The sequence below is a fragment of the Anser anser genome, assembly GCF_964211835.1.
Source record: "Anser anser genome assembly, chromosome: 7".
Taxonomy (NCBI): Eukaryota; Metazoa; Chordata; class Aves; order Anseriformes; family Anatidae; genus Anser; species Anser anser.
In genome coordinates this window covers 29,040,113-29,062,186 of record NC_139727.1, presented here as the reverse complement: position 1 = coordinate 29,062,186, position 22,074 = coordinate 29,040,113, and the positions used below count along the sequence as shown (strand labels likewise).

At 38.8% G+C, this 22,074-nt stretch overlaps 3 protein-coding genes across 9 annotated transcripts in view; 1 reads left to right on the top strand and 2 right to left on the bottom strand.

The window, feature by feature from the left end:
• Positions 1-16,614, top strand: part of CFAP43 (cilia and flagella associated protein 43) — a 46,551-nt gene extending 29,937 nt beyond the window's left edge. For 5 of the 6 annotated variants that reach the window (XM_083845037.1, XM_083845034.1, XM_083845035.1 and 2 more), the window contains 16 exons: positions 47-256; positions 1,885-2,091; positions 2,880-2,969; positions 3,757-3,834; positions 4,591-4,716; positions 6,212-6,331; positions 6,413-6,520; positions 8,078-8,164; positions 8,463-8,551; positions 8,946-9,153; positions 9,910-10,022; positions 10,838-10,994; positions 11,789-11,953; positions 13,540-13,620; positions 14,468-14,621; positions 15,144-16,614. In XM_083845037.1, coding sequence (XP_083701163.1) covers positions 47-256; positions 1,885-2,091; positions 2,880-2,969; positions 3,757-3,834; positions 4,591-4,716; positions 6,212-6,331; positions 6,413-6,520; positions 8,078-8,164; positions 8,463-8,551; positions 8,946-9,153; positions 9,910-10,022; positions 10,838-10,994; positions 11,789-11,953; positions 13,540-13,620; positions 14,468-14,621; positions 15,144-15,301 — 2,151 coding nt within the window. In that variant the 3' untranslated portion in view covers positions 15,302-16,614. The remainder of the gene's footprint in view (positions 1-46; positions 257-1,884; positions 2,092-2,879; positions 2,970-3,756; positions 3,835-4,590; positions 4,717-6,211; positions 6,332-6,412; positions 6,521-8,077; positions 8,165-8,462; positions 8,552-8,945; positions 9,154-9,909; positions 10,023-10,837; positions 10,995-11,788; positions 11,954-13,539; positions 13,621-14,467; positions 14,622-15,143) is intronic. The other variant, XM_083845036.1, reaches the window with a different exon arrangement.
• LOC310902880 (glutathione S-transferase omega-1-like) overlaps positions 1-20,097 on the bottom strand; it is a 60,392-nt gene extending 40,295 nt beyond the window's left edge. Inside the window, exons 1-2 of the mRNA XM_083845105.1 lie at positions 20,073-20,097; positions 18,847-18,959 (exon numbers count right to left, since the gene is read on the bottom strand). The gene's annotated coding sequence lies outside the window, so the exon portion shown is untranslated. The remainder of the gene's footprint in view (positions 1-18,846; positions 18,960-20,072) is intronic.
• Positions 16,481-20,095, bottom strand: SFR1 (SWI5 dependent homologous recombination repair protein 1). 2 transcript variants are annotated; one of them, XM_083845106.1, is made up of 4 exons: positions 20,073-20,095; positions 18,847-18,959; positions 17,372-17,752; positions 16,481-17,155 (listed from the first exon to the last, which is right to left on the bottom strand). In XM_083845106.1, the coding sequence occupies exons 2-4, from the start codon at positions 18,940-18,942 to the stop codon at positions 16,964-16,966; spliced, it is 669 nt and encodes a 222-aa protein (XP_083701232.1). In that variant the 5' UTR covers positions 18,943-18,959; positions 20,073-20,095; the 3' UTR covers positions 16,481-16,963. The 2 variants fall into 2 exon arrangements, with proteins under 2 accessions (XP_083701232.1, XP_083701233.1); XM_083845107.1 differs by lacking the exon at positions 20,073-20,095 and having other exon boundaries at positions 18,724-18,861.
• Positions 20,098-22,074: the final 1,977 nt, after the last annotated feature.

Below are 22,074 nucleotides of genomic sequence, written 5' to 3'. Positions count from 1 at the left end.
GGACTGTTTACAAAATTAATACAGTTATCATGTTTGTGATATTCAGGTTCAGAAAAAAAATCTTGAGACTGAGTCTGAGACTGTATTATCCGCAGAAGAAGGAGAGAAAGCGGAAGAAGTAATGGCTGGTGATAGCCCATCTTGCTGCCTGGTTGGAAGTCTGAGTTCTCAGTATGGTGGAGACACGTCTGTGCTTTACCACCAATTGGACTTGCACACTAGGGAGCAGAAAGTCAATCAAATAGTATTACTGAAGGTGACTACTTCTTAAATTTGTATTACTGCAGTGACACTGTCATGTCTGTTGGTTCTCACAGCAGTCACTGCAACTGTTAGCTTCTGGGCAGACTTTCACTGCACAATGGAGAGTTGCACAGGTCTCTGAGTTACTGCACTGAAAGCTGATAAATGCACATGGTGTTGTAGAACACCACGTGGTCTTGCCAGCTGAAGTCTGTAGGAAAAACATCTATATGAAGATGGATACCCAATTTGAGGATGTTTTTATTTGCCCACTTGTGCTTTAGTTTGAGTTTGTATAGACAAAGCTAGTTTGCGCATTTCACCTTGCCCAGTGAAAATATGACCTCTTTCCCTATTATTTGCTGCTGAATGAAAGACAGGCTGGATACCCATACCATTTCCTTTCTTTCCAATCTCACCATCCCTTCATTTAGAGCCGTCAGTATTTCTGTTATTTATTATTCAGTACTATCAGACTCTCTTACTTCTCGTACCCTAGCCAGTGTATTAATAAACATGATATAAAAAAGGCTTCCTGTGAAGATGACCTACAAAGGTAGGTAGAAGTGGTTAAATTACTATCAAGCATTGCCTCTTTAGAGCTCCTTAAGGCTGTGTACGGTAGCAGAGATAAATGATCATGCATTGTAATACATGAAATCTAGTAGATATATTGGTGTTTTAAGTAGATGGGGAAGAAACACAAGGAACACCTTTAAATGCAAGCTCGAATGTAACAAGATCTTTCTGCTGCGTGGCTTTAAGGATGCATATTGTCTCTCTAACTGTAGAGGCACTTAGATTTCTTGGCCCAGGCAGTGAGCTTGGTCAGAGCTAGATGGCTAGCTAGACATTGAGAACAGCCTTTTTTCTCCCGGCAATATTGTACTTGGTCTGTCATCCTGCTGTGTTACATCCTACCTAATTACTATATTAGAAATCAATGAAATAATCATGGACAGAAATACTTATTGTAATATAAATCATAAACATCTAAGCAACTCAAAATATGAAGCTTAATGGTAGAACCGAAATTCTTTTCACCTTTTTTTTTTTTTTTTAGTAAAGTGATGCAGTAGGAGAGACGTAGTTTTCTCTCTTAATATTGTACTTTTCTTTGTTGAGAACAATTATTTAGGCTAAAAAGGAAGAATGTATCCACTAGGGATATATGCTTTTTAAAATCATTTACTTTACATGCCAGACAGAAAATCACCTCAGAGCATATCAAAATCGCAGGCTACATCACTTAAAAATCAGGAAAGTATGTCCTTAACATTACCCTCCTGCACTTGTGTTTTACAGTCTCTACAATCACAGGTCATGTGTTTTTTAATTTGAAGCACCACCTTCCTTCAGCCAAAGACTGCAAAAAATAGCAAGTATAAGTAGCCTAATTTTTAATTCAGCTTTGGTAACAGTATGTTTCTTTCAGAATCTTCAAATGGAGAAAGAAAAAAGGTAATTTGCCCACTTAACAAACCTTGAACTCTGCCCTTATAACAGAGGGGTTTACCAGTTTCTCTGCCTGTCACACATGCAAATACACACATCTATGACGCCAAAGAATTGAGGAGTAGTATATAATTATTGATGGATGGGACCTGTGGAGCATTGCTATTTCCTTTTTTGGTATTTCAGGACATCATTTACAAAGTGAAAACTGCTTTTAATGAGGAATTTGACATAGTTGCACGACAAAAGGAGCAGGAGATAGCAAGAGTGAAAGAAAGAAACCTGAGGATCCAAGAAATCTTGGCTCAACTTGACCTCCAAGCGGAAGTGTGGGAGCCAGGTCTTACAGATGATGAGATACCAGAGCAAGTACTCACTGTTCAGGATTCAGAGGTGTCTGAAAAAGAAATCTTTCTCTTTCACCCACACAAATACAGTTCTCTAATTCTTCTCATATCTAGCCATTGTGTCAGTATTGAAAAGCCTTAAAACAGGTGCGGGTGTGTACGTAAAATTATCTGTCTGGCTCTTTTGCTTCCCTTCATTTTTTTAGGTAGAAAACTCTTAATAAGTCTCTCTGAAATGAACAAAATACTGTTAAAACGTTTTTAATTGTCCATAAATTATGTTGAATTTACCCCTGTTCCTGATAAGATTCAAAACAGGCTTGCAGGGAATCACTTCAACAGGTGAGGGTTTCTCTGTTTTTTTCTTCAGTTTCTGAGCACCAGAAACTAAGAATCTAGGCACTTAAGCATAATTAGTACTGTACTTCTAAATCAAATTGATAATATATAAACACTGTACTTTTGATTAAAAAAAAAAATATTAATTTATTTCACCTACTCGTTAAGTCAGTCTTTTCCCTCTTCTGACTTCTCTCCCACCAGTCTGTTATTCTACTGTCAGAAAACCCAAAGACACGCTCAAACTATGACTAACATCAGCAAAAAGGATGGTAGTGCATATTTTAGCATTTTTTTCAATATAGTTTTTGCAGCTGTTCTAAAGAACAATTTTTTTTTTCTTGAGGTATATCACCATAGAGCAGAGATTAAAAATAAATAAATAAATAAATAAATAAAAATTAGTATTACTCCATCTTTCCAAATTTTCTTAATCCATGTGTGATCATTTTTGGAGAAAAGAATTCTGATAAGAACCTGATTTCCTTCTTTCAGATTAAAGTTGAAAAATACTTGACTCCACAAGAGAGAGAGAAAGCAGAAATGCTGGTTAAGCTTGGAATGGAAAGACGCCTTGCTGCTCTGGTACTTAAAGTAGTATATTTTTTACTGAACAGGCCATTGTTCCTGATCTGGCTATTTAGTTAATACTGCACTGGAATATTCCAGTAAAGTAGTATGGGAGAATAAATGTAAAAATGCTAAGTAATGACAAAGTGTGCCTTTTCCCTCTTATTATCATTTACACTTAGATCTATATAGAGCAGCTGAGGGGGAGAAAAGATTTGGTGTTACACTCCCAGTTATTAAAAATTTGCTTTGTAGCAATTTAAAACACAATATTGGGAGACTGGGGACTAGATACTTCTGTAAATATATGCTGCTGCTCAGTCAAGAGCTTTGGGCTTGATACAAGCTTGTTCGTTGAGTTTCTCTGACCTCTGCTCTTCAGGGATCGGACTAGATCACAGTGCTTTCCTCTGGCTTTTAAATATGTCTGTGAAAAGCCTAAAATGGTTCTGGCCCCAAAAGAGATGCACAGTAAGACATTCCACCTGCATCCATTAGACATACAACTTCATTCATCCTAGCCTGCAAACTGGTCAGGTGTAGTCTATGTACTGTTTCCAAAACTGCCAAAATTGCAGTTTTAGTAACTTATTTCGTATATGACCATTTGTCTATCAGAAAAAAAAAAAAAATCTTAGACCTTTAGTGTATCTCACAAGCATCACCAAAAAGCATTAATCTACTACTGACACAGCAGAATCCTATTCGTGATCTAGAGGTGAACTGCCCTATTACCATTCCCAAAACTTCCAACTACTACCCTTTCTTTTGTATCCTAAAATATTGTTTTTGTCATTCCCAGGACAATGAAAGACTACGTGCTCTTAATGACATGATGGGTGGAGTGCTGGAAGTCCAAAAGGAAGACATATTGAAAATTGTAAGCTGTGTTTCTGCTATACCATTTAGGTAGCTTGTTGGTTTTTTTAATGGAAACATGAATAGCAATTAGCAAATATTTCCAATCTAAGTAATAACAGGAGATCAAAGAATTGTAGAATTGCATTATGCCTAGTTAAATTCCTTAAAAGATCATACAGTGGACTCAAGACTACAAGATTCTAGTGCCTGCATATGAATTACCCATCAACACCTGTTCCTATCCCAAAGTCCCTGTGCTATAGGAACATAATGCCAGTATAATGACTGTTTTATGGGGGAAAGGCTCTATTGCCCATTGCTGTGATCTTACAGAAAAATAGTGTTTCGTTTAACTCAGCAAATAAAGTTGTTACGGTAACAGAGGAAGAAAACAATGTGAGTGTCACAGAGAAGGGATAAGGCAGACCAAACTCCCTCTCTGGAACTGATCTGTTTCAGAAAATGAGAACCCCACTTATTCTGTAACGGAAAATATTACATGTCTTGTACTTACAATAGTATGTTTGAGTACAACATACTCTTATTTTACAAGATCCACTAGAAAATTTTGTAATCAAGTAGAAGAGGACAGGACCTATATATACAACAAAACTACTGGTACAAGCAACAGGCCACAGAAATAGAATGTATATGTTACTTAGACCTTACCTATCTCTAATACCTTTCATTAAATTTGATACATACTGTAGTTTATTAGTATTCTGATGGAGACTTAAAATTGCTTTTGAAGCATGTTTGTCTTTAATACTTGCAGGATATTCCTCCACCTCCTTTTATAGCCAAGCCTGAACATGAATGGAATGATCAAGAAATGAAACTATTCAGAGAATATGAGGAAAAAGTGAAGGAGCTGAATGAAGAAAAGGAAAAGCATAGAAGGGTAAATTAAAATGAGAAAAGGAGTGGCTTTGTTCACAGTACTCATGACCGAAGCTTTCTAATTTTTCTCAGGATCTACTTCTAAAATGAATACTAACAAATAGAACAAATGAAGAACAAATGAAGAATGAAGATCATGCAGCATATTACATAAGTTGTAGCTTAGACAGTAAAAAAGGCAGTCTCTACTCATAAAAATTAGTATATGCCAAAACTTGTGATATCTCACAAAAGGTAACTTTCATTCCAAAATATACCAGTGTTCCTGGAACACTTTTTTCAGGTTTCATTCCCAGAGTAGCTGATGCCATACACAAATAATACAATGTCATTTATCTTTTAAAGTGGTATCTGGACAACATAACTTCATAGTCTGGCAGCATTATCCTTCGAAAAATGTAACTTCTGGGACCTTTTGGCTGAGGGATTTTTCTTTTACAAAATCATCGTTAATGCCTTTCAAATACAGTACTTAGCTGATGACGGAAATGAGTAGCTTCAGTCCCTGGAACAACCCACAATACTGTTAGGATGGATTCAAAGAAATGTGAATCATGCCTTCTGTTTTGCCACAGTCGTACGAATACTGTCTTCCAGAATGTAGCTGTTGTTTTGATTATGCAACATATGGAATCTTAGAATTTCTAAAACGGCTGTTCAGAATCATTAACAGGAATACAAACTAGTCTTTTGATTAAAAGTGCATAAATAACTTGGACACCTGTCCTGGTTCCAGTTAGGACAGAGTTAAGTAGCTCATAGTAGCTGGTAGGGTGCTATGTTTTGGATTAGGATGAGAAGAGCGCTGATAACATGCTGATGTTTTAATTGTTGCAGAGCAGTGTTTACACCAGGCCAAGGACTTTTCGGCTTCTTGCTCTGTCCTGCCAGCGAGCAGGCTGGGGGTGCAGCAGGAGCTGGGAGGGGACAGACCCAGGACAGCTGACCCAAACTGGCCAAAGGGGTATTCCATACCATCTGACGTCATGCTAAACAATATATAGGGGTGGCTGGCCGGGGTGGGGGGGCCGGCTGCTCGGGAATAGGCTGGGCATCGGTCAGCGGGTGGTGAGCAATTGCATTGTGCATCACTTGTTTTCTTACACATTATTATTGTTAATACTATTACCATTATCACTATTATTATTATTATTGTTATTATTATTTTCCTGTCTTAATAAACCGTCTTTATCTCAACTCACAGGCTTCACTTTCCCGTTTCTCTCCCCCCATCCCAGAGAGGGAGGGGGGAGGGTGAGCGAACGGCTGTGTGGTGTTTAGCTGCCAGCCGGGTTAAACCACAACAACACCTTAGTTGCAAGAAAAGGGAGGAAAAATGCAGGCCAGGATTATAAAAATTTAAGGAAAAAAAAAAAAAGAAAAGCTTTTTGTTGGGGAGATACAGTTCCATACTGTGAATTCTCCAGCATTCTTCAGTGTACTGTATCGGAATTTGTTCTGCTGTGTATGTCTGCTCTTGTCTTTCCCTTCCCCAGGCACTGGAAAATGAATGGAAGAAACTTGAAGCTTCCATACAGGAAACAACACACAATTTTGATGAGACTGTATGCAAGCTCTTTGAAAGAAAAGTGAATTTAGAGATGGTCATCTATCAGGTATGGCAGAGAACACGAATTGTTCATCTCTCCCTCCGTGCAGAAAGAATGTTAATAGTTCCTATTACAATCTTTTCACAGGAAGAACTCAAAATAGTCAATCTTATTTATTCTTTACTGTTGGATGAAGAGTTGGACACTAGAGAAGCTGGACTTCAGCATTTCTTTATGAAGAAGCAGAAAGAGAATGTAAATTATTTTAAATGCTGTTCTTACGAAAAAATGTAGTATTTGAAGTATAGTTTCTATAGAAAATTGCTCTTTCCAAATCAGCATTTTGCTGTAAATGATTTTTTGACAGTTTACAGGGCCATTGACTTTTTCTTGAGGTGTACAGAAGATGTACATTATAAATACACCTACATATAAACACATGCTTTTGAGTAGAAACTCATCTTGGTTCATCTGGAATTCTTTGGTAAAGCTCCATGCATTGAGAAGGCATACAGCTATTTATTTGTTATATACTTTTTTTTTTTTGAGTATCTAGTATCAATCTGACAGAACCAATAATGACACTGTTTGTGACAGGAAGACGCACAAAAGAACATGTAGTGCCATCACATTTTCACTGGGATGTCTAATGTAGTCCAGGGCCACACTGACTTGTGTTTGACGGTCCAAAGCACAGGCAGAGGTAGCACATGAGCATCTGCCTGTGGAAGCTGAACATAATACAGAGTACAATGTGGTTATACACTTATCAACAAATTTAATCTCCTGAAGAGCTTGCCAGTCCCTGCCATACCATGTACAAGTCAACAAAAAGACTGGAGAGCACAAGTAGTAGATCTGTATTTCAATACAAGTGCTTACTGCCAACAGTAATAGTTGTGTCTGACAGTTCTGTTTCCTGTGTCCTGCCAACACCTGTCTGATTCAGGTGATCTAAGTGGTAGTCTGCAGGTTGACTCTGGCTCACGGTACAATATTATTCCATTTGCCCACTTTGTCTTTGTGTAGGTGTTCCTGAGTCCACAGAGAAGGCATTAGTGCCTCCCCATGTCAGACTTCCCACTCAACCTGTAGAGATCTGTTTGGAGCTGCGAGCAGCTGTTTGTATGTGAGCTTCATGGAGAGGTTCCAAAGTAGGCATCAAGCCCGTATCATTGAGGAGGCTGAACTAGTTTTAAAGTTATCTGAGGCCAAGTGTATACCAAGTTACATTTTTCAAGATGCATGTTATTTTTTAAAATTTTCTAAATATTTCCATTGCTATATCTTTTGGTGCATGCAAACTGTCAAATACAACAAAGCAGTCTCCCCAGCAAATACAAACATTTAAAAGCCTTGATAAAACAGATAAGCTTCGTATCCTGACATGTGGCAGGCTAACAGGGAAATTGCATTCTACAGTCACGAACCTTTCGCTGAACAGCATTTGAGAATCTTTGACTGATATAACGTGATGAAATGAAAGGAAAAGGAAATTTCTATGCAAGTAAAAGCAAGTATCAGCACAGATCCTCACCTTCAAAATTTAAAAAGAAGACTTAGAAGTATCTGTATAATTTCTTACACAATTTTCTTACTTTCTTAAGCAGTGGAATACTTGAATTTCATACCTGCTCACCTCTAAGCTGCATCTAAAAGTAAACCACTGAAGAAGGCACTGTATTCTTAAAAATAGCTCGTAACGTTTTCTCTCGAACTGAGAAGGTGTCAGCTTCATCAGTGTATATGAATAGCCATTCAGTGCTTCTTCTGGTTGAGTTTCATTCTTGAAATCCTCTGGTTTTGCTACAGGTCAACATTACAAGAACAATCCAGACTACAAAAAGGAAAATTGAGTTTTACAGTGATGCATATGAAAACGCAATAGCTGAAGATGAGGTGAGACTCTAGCGAAACACAAGCAGATTCAGGAATAAAAAAGTTAATGCCGTGTCTTGGTAATAAGAACATACTTCATTTTAAGCATGGGATGAGTTCTCCTCAATTTGCTGAGTGCTGAAATTAGGTAGTGAAAGAGAGTATATGCATATAAAAAATTATGAAATGGTCCAGATTTCCTCAATGCTTGTGAGAGCTTGGAAAAGCACAATATTTTGCATTGTTAAGATATGGGTAAGTTGCTGCTTTCTTAAAAATAACATTGTAATGACAAGGAGGCTTTCTGTTTCTGTCCTAGAATCTGGAATGTGGTTTTAGGACAGACTTTGCTGACGTTCCTGCCGATCTTCTTGATGAACTTTTCCAACTTTACAAATGTCGACCAAGGTAAGGTCGCCCTGATTAGAATTGTTTAAATACTAGTATCACCTGTGTTTCAAGAATTAGATTTCTATTTCTTTCAATAATCCAAATTATTTTGGTAATCAGTAGACTGCCTGCTTTTATTGGTTGGTTAACAATATTTAATTTCCTATCATATAAACAATTGTTATTTTGAATACTAACATTTCCTTATCCACTCTACAAAATCTATTTTAAATGCAATCTAAATAATCATCAGTTCTCGAAAACATATTCTTATTTTGTGTTAAGATGTTGTCTTACCTTTTTGCTCTTCAAGAGATTGAGAGTATGAAATATTCATAGTTATATGTGTGAGCTTCTTTTATGTAATAAAAAACAAAAAGGAAATACTGCATGTACTGTGTATGTACACTAGGACCCCAATGAGAAAAATGCTCCCTGACTCCGCTAACCCATATGGGGATTGTTCAGCCTCAAGTGAAGATTACAAAGATATACTCACCTGTTTAATGGAAGCCATGGATGAGCTGGATAAGCCTGAGCACATGCCGGATGGTTTAGACCCATCTATATGGGAACGGTTTTGTCAAGCAAGACGAAATAAAATGGAGAGTGAGCAGCTGGTATGTAAATCCTTTACTTTTCTACTAAGCTTCTCAGTATTTTCAGGTCTTAAAACTTCTGTGGAGTTCGATGTAGGGTTAGACTGGTAGTGAAGTGACAATGCAGCATATGTAAGCTGCATCTGAGCTGATAAATTACCTCTGGCCACCTTCAATTCAGAATAACAGAAATGTCAAGAAGAGAAACCAGCTCTAGTTCTCCTTCAGAGCAAGCATTACCATATTAGTGTGGAAGGATTTGATCAAGATAATTATAACCTTGATATAGTTTCTTAAAAAAAAAAAAATCACTTCTCTCTATTAAGAAAGCCTATTAAAATATTTGATTTTCATCATCTGTTGGAGTCTTTCTCTCCCATTAGCATGCTACATCTGCACCAATGCATAACCATTTTCTTCTACAACACCAAGAGCAATTCTTAACAGAGGGTATTGCTGGAAAGCTCTAGTGAACTATCTGCTTATTTTAAAAGCATGAAGGTGGAAATCTGAAATTTCCAGAGACGTAGGTACATTTGACCAAGACAGAAGAAAATATGATTTCCCTCAATGTCAATAAGTCATGCATAAATGAATAAATGATCTATTGAGCTGAATGTAAGAATTGTAACCTCTGTCACGTGCTCTACTAGGACTCCCGAAATATCAGGCAGCATATTTATATTTACACACACGTCTTCTTAAGATATTATGCTCTCTTCTTGCTTGTCCTGACATGCTTACAAAGTTCAGAATGCCATGATGCTGCTTGTTTAGGTAAAGTGGAAGGCCCTAAAGCTGGCGGAGATGCAGGCCTTTCTCCAGAGAAGAATGGATGACGATCAGAAGATTACGTCAGACATAGAATACATTTCCCAAGAACTCATTCGGTAATTTTGTCTCTTTTCCTATCTTCAGCTCCATATTAATAATCCACCGTCAAAGAACCATACAAGTCACATACAGAATCACACAGCCGTGTTTTCCAACAGGCTGTTATCTAGAATTCATCTAAAAGAGCTAAGATATTTCAGAGGTGAGGTGTGATTGCAGCATGTGTGAGCAGGCCCAAACCAGTCTTAACCTAGCATTTTAAGTAACAACATGAGTAAAGATGGCACGGTCTTCAATGCAAACTCACTGCCCCAAAAGCTGTTTCTTACAGTGAACGCCAAAAAGCCTTCAAGGTCATAGCTGTACTAGCTGGGTCAGTTAACTTCTGCTCATGTAGGCCTGAGGAAGCTACAGTGATCACTGCTAATTGCAGTCTGCAGCTCAGTCACAGGACACCTGACTTCACTGAGCTGATTTCATTTTTTTCATGTACATGACATAATTTTCACATTCATTGGAATTCAGGAGCAAACCCGAGGATAACTTAAATTAAAAAACAACAACAAAAAAGAGTGCTAGCTAGGAGTCTCCTTCGCTTCCTTTTCAATTGTTGTTGAGGCTTTTGTTTGGTAAAGACATTTTCTTTCAGAACATCTGCTAGAGTTTGTTAAACTGAATCTAGTGGTTGACAACTTTATGTATGGAAATAAGTTGCCAACTCTGTAGTCATTTTTGGAGCAAACAGACGACAGGCTGTCAAAGAGTAAGCCCTACATGAACTTATCAGTAATAAATATTTTGAGAATCATGGGGGGATTTATATAATTAAGTTGAAATCACTGAGCATTGTTTTTGTTTTCTGCCATTTTAGGCTGCAGGAGGAGAAGATAAAATTTCAATTGGATTTGACTTTCCAGTTTTTGTTAAAACAAGGACAGGTGGAATTGGAAAGTACTGAGATCCCAGATTACACTGATGCCATTCTCATTAATAAGAGTGTTGTTGAAGAACTGAATTGCAGTATCATGGTAAATTACAAGGAAATTTAAGTTTTTAAAATAAATATATTGGCCTTCAGGGACTCTTTTCTCTAGTTTGATATCTAGTTTCAATTCATTACTACACACCAGGAGGCTCACTTGTAAACTAAAAGCTGTTAAGAATTCTGTAATGTCCCTTATTATGACATAGAGATTGCAATGCAGAGTGCTTTCTTGATGTTTGATGAATACAATTCAGATCAATGAAATGACAACAGTTTTTAGATACGCCATCACTTACAAACATGCTGTAAATAGAAAATCCTAATATCCTGGGCGCCAGTCCTAGAATTCTCTCAAGGCAAACATATAGTCATGTTCAACAGTAGCTTACATTAAGGTTTAACAAACTGATACACCTTTTTATGTAAGGTAAAATCGATTATCATACTTTAGGCATTCTAGCTGTAAATTTGCTTTTTACTGCTAATACACAAAGCCTTCAGCAACAACTGCAAAATACCTTATACAAAGCAAGCTTGTATTTTGTAGAGATAAGATGCCTTAGCCTTCTTATAAAAGATAGGAAGATGTAGAGAGAGAGGTTAGTTGTAATTTTCTTCATCTCCTTCTATGATCCAAGCCTGTGGCACAGAGCATAAAAGGAAACAAAATTCCACAAAAGATAACCATCTTGGGCAAAGTCTGGAAAGAGTCTGCAGTACGGCACATTTTCCTTACTAATATCATAACTTTGAAAGCTTGCCCATCTTGTTGCAAATAATTATTCCATAATCCATAGAGTGTGTTAATTAAGATTAATTAATCTTTTTTTTTTTCAGGCTCAAGGAGAAAAAAAAATTGCTAGCATGGTGGAGCGTAAAGACTTCTCTAGAGGGATATTTCTGTTGGAATGGGAACATAAGAAAATGAGAATGCAAATAGAAGATCTGAAACAGAAGGCTCGGGATATTGCAATGCTACCTATTTCAAAAGATCGCCAGCTAGTGAGTTACTTTCTCTAATTTATACTTTATAGCACAGAGAATTTTGCTGCCTCTTCTTCTGCGATTGTTTATACATCTTAACTCTTTTACCACTACACAGAAACCTGATTCCTAACATGTCAACAGTTCAGCTTCCAAAGAGAAGTTTTGCTCTGGAGATTGATCAGTGATGAAATTCCGTTTTAAACAAAGTTATCCCTGACTAGTTCCCAAGTGCACCCACCTGGTGTCTCACAGAAATACTGTAACTTTTGCTCAGTATTCAGAGATAGAATTCCTACAGGAGCCTTGCTGAGCCCCAGTGCCATTTGTTGGCCTTGGTACCAGCAGAAGAATGACAGGTAATTGTTTGCTATGTCTGGCAGGCAAGAGACAGCAGCTGGGCAGACCAGTCAGCACCTACGTAGCTTTGAAGAAATGCATTTGGCAGGCCAGAAAACAGGAAAAGGTTGTGGGAGAGCGATGGGGATACCCCTGGGAGAAGAGAGGAGAAGTAAGAGAGGTTGCAGAGGAAGTGTGAGGGTACTGCAGGATCGGATGTAAAGCTGTTTTTGTGGTGATGAGGTAGGGGAAATAAAGGTTCGGAGTAACTAATGTTGGAGGACAGGGAAGCTGGAGATATTGCAGTGGGGAGAGCTATAATGGGAAAATGAAGAATACTGGAGAGTGGGTAAAGATATTGCAATTCAATCAAAAGATTAGAAGAAAACCCAAACATCTGTTCTGCTCAGGCTTCATTAGTTCTGCCTGTCCAAACTTCTTGTTCATTTCTGAATCACAGCCAGGGGACTTCTGTAATTAACATCAACAAAACAGCTTTCTGAAGAGGTGATGTGACAATACACTGAAAAGTTCTTGCAACAAATCTATCACCAGGGTGTCACTGTTATGTCAAACTTCATTTAAAGAGATGCACTGGTTGTGAGTTAGACTTGTCCTTGCCCATAGCAATGGCATTTTTGAGTAGAAATGTGGGGCTAGTAGGAAGGGCAACAGAGACCATGACAGGAGCAGAAAGAAAGATGGCTCAGAGAAACACATGGGGGCAGGACCTGAAAATGCCTGGAATGAGGGCTGTTCGTAGAAAAAGCGAATGAAAGCAATTTGGTCCTGTAGGCAAGGAGCCTCCTGGGTCTTTTCTGTTTCTCTTCTTTTAACTGGAGACAAACCACAGAACTTTTCCCTGTCAGTTTGGTGGAATGTTTTTTCAGAAAGATAAATGTTATATCCACAGAAACCTGTCTTCTGCACACCTTTGGCCTCCACCTGTGCTAGCTCTGACTACCTTATAAGTAAAAGTATATCTTGGGTGGTTTTTTTTTGACAACCTCACAACAAATTCGTATGGTCTTTGTTTCCATCAAAACATACAATGCTTTTTAACAGCTGCATGGTCTATTGTATGACAAGAATATCTTTAAAATGTACGTTTATGATCACTAGTAAGGTTTTCCACTGTGCCGAATTCTGTTTTTTTTTTTTTCTTTTTTGAGTTTCATGTATCATGACTGTCTTTACAGAAGTGTGGAATTGTTGAGAACAAAAAAGGCTTAACAACCTCATTTCCTTCTGTTTTCAATTCTCAGTTCCTAACCATGCTGAACTATGACAGTCACATTGCCCACCGCATTTCAGCGATGAAGCAGACTCTTGATGTCATGGATAAGGTAATTATTCCTAAGTGAACCACCACATTTGAGAGACGTCATTAGTTTAAATGCAACCCCTCTCCTTCATTAGCAAAAGGTGTTTGTAAGGAGTAACAGCATCCCACGTAGGCATACCACCTCTTCAGCTAACTCAAGGACTGTTAAAGCACAGCCACAGCAGCACACACAGATGAATGTATATATACGTATATACACCTATGTATTTATTCATCTGACTTTGAACAGTTTTTTCAAGTTGCCTAGAGCTGTTTCTCTGTAGGAGTACCAGTCTGTTCATAATATCACTACCCTCCTATATTCAAAATAACACAGACACAACAATCCGATTTGCTGGCTCCCTTACCTATGTCAACATTTAAATTATGATTACCCTTGTCTGTAAAGGATTCCACTGGATGTTCTCCAGGTTACTGTAGCTGACATCAGCTTCCATTTTCTCCGTGTTCCTTTTCAATCTTCAGTATTTACCCTGGCCCTTTACAGCCCTTCAAGACAGCATCAGCACAATAGCCTATCTTCCACAGTGCCTGGCAGCCAAGCAAGTATTTTCAATGCACTGGTTCCACTGACTTCCTTTCCCTACTTTGCCTTTCAAGTTCTATATTTAATATCTCTCTCTCCTTGACCCATACCTATATGTTCCTTGTCTGCTACTTGTATTAGAACTCCATAAAGCATACTGGACTGCAATCTATGAAAGACGTTATACAAAATAAAGCAAGAAAATCAAAGCACATGAAAATGAACTGAGCTACAATGCGGTTTTGAAGATTGTAGGCTTCCATCAGAAGTTTGTCTTTTGTATTATTTCATGTATTTGCTTTATTCTTTTGGAAACGGACAGCTGCACAAGAAAAATATGAAGAATCGTCAGAAAAGAATTAGAGAGTTGGAGAAGTGCATCGCTTTAAAAGAGCAAGCAAACTACGAGCTCAGCCTTCAGCTAAAGGAAATGCTTGTGTCTGTTTCAGAAAGGAGGCATATCTCTCAAGCAGCTGGTGAGTCACAGTAACGCACTTTAAGTCACAAACAAAGAACATTCAGAAAACACCTCCCAAGCTAGACAGTCCTATTCTCCATCAGCATCAACTAAGGGACAAGAAATTCCTATCTATTACACTACGTGCACAATTAGCTTTTCTACCACAACTTATTTAATGCTATTTACATACGATCATACCTAGAGATTGGTGCTTCTATAGCCAAAGTTAATTGACTTTCCACACAGTCAAGTGAACATAGGACCAAGAAGCTGAGAAGGGTATGCATTATAAGGAAAACTGTATAGTTCTTTTCACTAGTAAAATGGTCTTAAAACATTGGGTGTGCAACCAGTGCCTTTTTTAATTTTTTTTTTGCTTTATTCACTACTCTAAAGACTCTTAAAGCTAACTGTGAGTCTTTCCTTAAAACGCTTGCCTATTTTATACAAAACATGGAATAACTCTGGAGCAGGTCCAGTATAAAGACTATGCATCCACTATATGTACAGGGTGACCCTTACATTTTGTTTTATGCAGACATACAGCGTATTTCTGAAAGGAATGCAAAGCAACGTTACCGAGAGATTTTGAAGCAGAAGAACCTGCGGGATCTCATAAAGGAACAGGAAAAAGAGTTTGGAATTCTTCAGGCAGAAGCTGAAAGACTGAGATCAAGAACATTCCCTATTCTTTAAAAATCCCAGTCCTGGTAGATGTATAAGAAACTGGTCTTGTCTAAGACCCAGAGTTTGGACATACACCTTTTCTCCCTGAACTCTCAACACTTTCTTCTGTAATTTCTTTTAAAATAATACCAGTTTGAAAGATGCATGTTTATCTGTTTCATACATTTTATACCTAGTATTATCTACAATCTATTTCAGTTCACGTTATGTATTTCTGCTGTTTTGATTATATAAACATATAGTTCATTACAGAAAATAAATGGAAGATGTAATTGTGGAATGCATTTCCTTAGTGTGCAATATGCAATTGGAGGACATTTTGAAATGAAGTACTGCAACAAAGATGTGATTTTACATCTACTGTTTATCACTTCCATGCTTTAATTTTTCTTCCACTTCCACAAATTCACATAAAATCTGAACTTACCCCTTTCTAAGACCATTAATTAACTTTGATACCTTAGGTTCAGCAAAGTTCTATGCTTACAAGGAAGATTACTTCTGTTTTAACCTCACTACAGCTGCTTTTTTGCTTTATCACCTCTAACTGAGGTCTCTAAGGATTCTAATTATATCTTGTATTCTTCTTGCAACATTTTTTTTTAATTCCTGCTGAAACTTCCGTAGGAGAAGCAAGGGAATTACAAATATCCTAAAGGTCTCAGGGAAAAGAAGTACCCCTATCAGGAAGACCCATCATCATTTCTCAGTACGTTAAAAGAGTCAAGAAGGAATAGTTCCTTAATCCTCAAACTGTGATCAGTAATAAAGGTCACTCTTCATTAAGTCTCAGCAGGCAGCAACATTCAGTATTCTTAAGAGCAAGAATTCCTGTGACTCCAAACTTAAGTCTAATGAGACCTATCAGTGTTACAATGAACTATTTGATCTGTGATTTTCTTTCCACTTGAGGTATATAAGAAATTACTCCTTATTAAGGAAAATGGGAAAAATAGTACACATATTAACAGTTAAGGTACGGCCAATGACAACTGGGATTGCATATAAAAAATATTCACAGCAGGGAGCATTGTAGAACAGGTAGAGATTTACGCATTGTTACACTAGATAAGTGATGATTTTAAGGAGAATAAAAGCTGAAGAGTCATAGCAATACACACACACAAGTGAGAAAATAAGCAATTTCAAATTAAAATAATTATAGAAAAACAGTTTGAAGAGACAACGTTTATTGGGAGGATAAATGAAATGCTGTTTTATTCAGCTTTACTGCAGAAAGGTAAGCAAGGCTGTAGTTGGAAGCACTTCATTAGACAAGGGAGCGCTTTTCTTATACAAAGGAAAAAAAAAACTGCAGCTTTCACATAATGTAGTACGGCAGACAGATGTCAATTCCAATTTTCTTGCCTTCCCTTCTACCACCAGCTGTGGCTGAAGGGTTAGGAGGAACAGTTTCCCTAAAGGCAACTGTTTTGACCAGCATCTGAAAATGACTGTGTTTTCCAGAAGTCAGCATGAGTTCCATCTTTTCCCTAAAGTAATGCCTTGTACAGTGCCTGCCGTATCTTTGTACAGTTTCACCAGTAGCTCATGAGAAAACCTCCTGGCAAAACAAAGTTCACTGTCTGATCGACACTTCCAAGGCTATCAGAATTCATTCAGTCTCTTCTGCTTACGCATGTGTGTAACTGAAAGCTTTGCAGCAGTTGATTAGGTGTCTACAAAGTCTTCTTCTGTTCTGCTGTAGTGCAGTAACTGGTCTTCTAACCCAAAAGAATCTATCAGTTGACTGAGACTTGCTTTCTTGCCATCTGCAGAAAAAGCTGACTGTAGCTCATAGAGCATCAGCTGGGTACTGCTTCTCCATTTCACTATCAAAGCCTGCAGTTCAGACAGGTTGTTCTGAAATTGGGACAAAAAAAGACATTTCAGCAAATGACAAGTCAGTTTCATACTCTGCAACAATCTACTTTTGTAATATGCTTAGAACTGAGATAATACACAAATACTACACAAACCAAATGGTTCAGTGTTGTAACTTAAAGCAGTAAATGAAGATTTGACTCCATTTCACTTCAAAGGGTGATTTAGAAGAGCTTTTTCAGAGGTTCTCCTCACCTTAGATCGGTACATCTTGACCAGTTTTAGTCTTCGAAGCAGTTCTTCCTTCTCTCGCACTTGCTTCACCAGCCTTACTTTTTCTTCCAGGGACTGTTGCTGACTAAGATCAGCCCTAACCCCGTTCTCTCCTGGTTCACAGAGATTGTTCTCCTGTGAGGGACTTTTGAAACATGCATGCCCAGTGCAGTTGCCTTCCAGGCTTTCAGAACCATCTTGTAACCTGGAACAATCCACACTTTTTTTTGGCAGATGCTCTTTGTCAACATCAGCACAGTCTTTTTCTTCACTGTCTATTTTGAGCCGCTTTGCCACTGTAAAATTAGCATTAAATGAACGTCTTGTTTTCCTTAATCGTTCCCTTAGAGTTGCACTCATTGGCTGAAGAAAATGAAGAACAGCAAAAGAGAGAGAGATCACAAAAATCTCATCTTTGATCAAATTTCAAAGAACCGAAACCGAACTCCATGCAGAATATGTCATATGTAAAGATAATTGTAAAACCAGACTTACAAATTGTCACTGTAGCATTGGTAAACTTAAAGTTAACAAGTTGATTCCTTCCTTTCAGGTGTGTTTGCATACATGGGTGCAATTTACTGGAAAACGTATCTCCATGTTGCCTAGGACCAAATCCCCTTACTAAGGGAAAGCTACTCATCTAGTCTTCGTGCAGAAGACATGGCATTATATCAGCTTTGCTGATTTTATTTCATCTAGTTTGATTTCTCCTCTTGTTTACTGGAGATTTGCTGTTGTTGCATCCCACCACACATTTTCTGTATTAGCACTAGTATAAAACATCTGTTTTCTACTTCCAAGTATCTGAAACAATCTAATTTCAACTTGTTCATGCTTTGAGGTACTTCACTAATGAACATCTAAAAAGTGTTTTTTTCCCTCAAAATAAGATAACAAGTATTTTTATAATTTGTGTCTAACATTTTTACCTGTGGGAAAATACTAAAATATGGGCAAGAAGGATTAGTTAAGGAACATTTGCAACCTAGCTTTATCCAGCATAGATCCAGCTTTTAGTAACACGCACTATGGTGAGTGTGACAGCATCACGGACGCATGCTAGGAGAAACACCAAAAAGAGTCTGGCATTATGGAGAATATCCCAACTGCAATCAGAGTGTACTATATTCAACTGCAAGTAGAAGTCATGGAAAGACATTTTGCCTATAAAGGAACCCAGAAAACTACAACTTGAGCAAACTAAATAGTATTGAAATTTACTAGTATGGGATTTTTGGTAGACTGCAAATACTGAGTACATCACTTTATTCACAGCAAACATATACATATTCAGAGCAAGGCATGCCAAGAACACTCCTTATACCCCTTACCTGCACAATCTTGTAGCTGTAGGTATAAGCTACCTTATCTTTTGCCTTCCAACTACTTGATGATTTCATAAGCATTTTTCTTACTGTGAAGAATCACATTATTGGAAAAACAAGTTTTTATACCTGCTTCCCTGAACCAGTCCTCTGGGGAGCTGCTGTGCCAGAGTCCTTTGGAGTACTGCACAAAGATGTTAATTTATCAGATGCTGGTTCTTCCATCTTGGGATGGATATTTTCTGTTAAAAGACAAAATGAATTACGTGTAGTACCATTTTTACCTGATTATGAGTCACATGGCTGCAGAAATGAGTAAAAAACTCTAAGAAGAAATACTAGAGCTTATTTTCTAATTGTTAAGTTCATCAAGACATGTGCTAATGTTACACAATGGTTTTATGCACAAAGTAGCATCTTGCTTTATGAATACCTTTTCTTCAAGGTGACAAATGGCACTAGTAACTGGTATAAAGGATCTAGCTGTGAGTTTTCCGTATTATTTTTCCCACAGTCATAAAAATCTACCGTATTTGTTCTTTGAGATGAAAAATCCTACAAAAAAAAATCTAGGTGTTCTCCATTATTATGTTTTTTTTTCCTCCTCCTAGTGCTATCTATAGCAGTGACATCTTTTTTCAATTGTTACACAGGATCAAGACAACTTATGAAGCACTTTGACATATTATAGTATGCCTGTATATCCAAAGTCAAATCCTGCAACACCAAACTCATCAAAAAAAGCTCACTCCAAACAAAATATTTCCTTAATCTGAATGGCCCATACTGCTTGTCTAACTTAAAGTCCTTACAAAGCCAGGTTGTGAAGAACCAGTCCCTTCGTTTAACTGTACCCCAAGTAGCGATAAAAGGATTGCTGGGAGCCACAAAATTTTTATTGTCCATCTATATAAACAATTAATCTTTTTTATAAAAAAATAATTGCGTACCCAGGTCTGTGAAAATTATCTACTGTTTCATTTGATCCTTCTGGGGATGCTGCTTGAAAAAGTAATTACTCATGCAAGTGGACTTTTAGATTACAAGTATGCATTCCCAGTTTGCTCAGAAAAGCAACTTAATTAAAATGATAAATCATACCACTCAGCATGTATCAACTTTAAATTGATTTGGCAATGTCTGACTTAGTTTAGCACTTGCGAACCACCTGCTAATGACCAAAATGCAGCTGGAAAATCGTCAGCTATACCCTCTGTTTACCTAAAACTTGCCACTGGGAATTTCAAAACACAAGTCTCTTAAAAATAAAATCCTACAAACAAGACACTGGGCAACGCAGGACTGGCACAAGGGGCTTCCTCTTCCAAGATGAAACATGCCAAAGCTTTACTAACCCAGCAACTCTGCTCTTCCTGGCTCTGTACCAAGGACACCTCCGTTATCTCCTCATCTTCATTTGTCTCGTCAAGTCAGCGTTCCCCCCAACTTGTTCCAAATTCAACCGATGGCATTCTATTAGGGAAAAAAAAAAAGACACAATTACTAAAGAAAGTCAAATTAATTGGATTTTTTAACAATCTGTACATTAAAAAGGAAACCTACAGAACCCATCTGTGATATTACTATCGTTTCTTAATCCAAACAAGACTACAAAACACAATATCATGCCTATATAGTACTGAGCTTGTCATAAATTTGGCTCTCTTACTACCAAGAAGCAAAATAATTTTGAGCCTAAGGGATAGCTCCAGCAAACTTGTTCAACTCTTTCAAAAACGAAACCAAACCCACAAAACCTGTGGCTTTACATCCCAACGCAGATCACTTGCCTTCAAGCGACCACGAGCACAGCGAAGACTTTTTCACAACACTTCACTAACACCGTTACTTAAACGTGTTCCTTAAACTTTTTAATAGGACGTTCGCCCACAGGCACACTCTTAAAGCCCTCCCCCGACACCCCAGAACCCTTTGCCGGACCCGGAGGGACCCGTCCCCAGCAGCACCCCCAAACCCTGTGGGGCCGAGCCTCCCCCTGCCCCTCACGGCCCCTCACCGCCTCAGGGCGCCCCGCTCCCGGAGCCGCAGGCGGCGCCTGCGCGCGGGCAGTGAGGGCGGGCAGCGCTGCGCCTGCGCGCTGGGAAAGCGCTGTGGGGCTGCGGGGCGGGCGGGCGCGTGAAATGTTGTCGGGTTTATGTGCTCGGCGGGGGTGGGCTTGTGCTGTGATCCCCACACCGCCACCACGCTACGTGGGCGTTGTGTGTGCTTCTGTTGCGGCTGGGCTAGGCTGCCGTGTTCCTCAGGCCAGCGTGGGCACGCTGCTTTCTGGCCCCGGTGGTGCTCAAGGCTGGGCGCCATCTTGTTGTGTGCCTGCCCGCCTCAGGGAGAGGGGCTCTGGCCGCGCCATGGGGCGCTCGGCGCCATGAGGGGTCGGTGGGGCAAGCCCAGGCCTTTTGGCAGTGCCAAGGGAACCATGACGCTGCCTCACGCGGTGATCACCTCAGGTGCTGTCCCCTCACTGAAGGGGGAGAGCTGTGCCTGGGGACCCCACCCTGAGGAGCGTGATATAGGGGTGTGGGAAGCACAGATTGAACCACGCTGCCTCAGTTGTACAGGAAGGAGAAGTGAAAATGAAGAAACTTGACTGGAAAAGCAGGCAGGTAGATGGTGAAAATGGCAATGAGCAGCCCCAGCGGTAGTGGCAGTCCTGTGGTTCCGTGCCAGACTAGACCGCCCTGACGTGCAGGTGCTGCTGAAGCAAGTGTAACTCCTGTCCTCAGCAAAGTGTCCTGTTCCTGAACTCAGCAAAGATCTCTGCCATGCTGCAGACCTCATTCCCCCAAATGGACTTTCACATTTCTCAAAACCGATCCATGTAAAATGTTTTTCCAATATAACTGTGTAAGGACTGAGCAAATGGTTGGAAGTGGCCATAACAGCAACAGCGCCTGCGAGTATCAGTGGTTCCTTCAGCACTGGCTACAACTGAGCTGCTCCACGCTGCCTTCACACAGCTCTGCTGGTCACTGCACATGGAGAATATACGCTTGCAGTCTCCATATATCATTCACATAATTTACATAGCAGAACTGAATGAGTATCTTGTTTGATTCCTCCTTACAACTGTGGATGAGGATGCTGAATTTTCTTTTTGTTTCCTGTAACTTCTCATCTTATTGAAACAAGGTAACTGAGAGGTGAGTAAGCACAGAGCATGGTCAATGTTAGCAGTTGCTGTGCTTCTAACCAAAAGTATACATAGATTCACTCAAATTCACTGTTTCAAATAGAATCTCAGTGATGACAGCAACCTTTTTCTCTCATAACATCAACAATAAAAGATATAAAAGCATTCACAGCCCATCTGTAAGAAGTCAGTTTTGGAAATCAGAAATC

Bases quoted from the DNA above. Each gene is read 5' to 3' on its own strand.
- SFR1 (XM_083845106.1), bottom strand. From the start codon at position 18,942: ATGGAAGAACCAGCATCTGATAAATTAACATCTTTGTGCAGTACTCCA. The intron at 17,753-18,846 runs GTATAAAAACTT...CATTTTCTTCAG, and splicing joins GGACTGGTTCAGGGAAGCAG to CCAATGAGTGCAACTCTAAG. The intron at 17,156-17,371 runs GTGAGGAGAACC...TCCCAATTTCAG, and splicing joins TCAAGATGTACCGATCTAAG to AACAACCTGTCTGAACTGCA.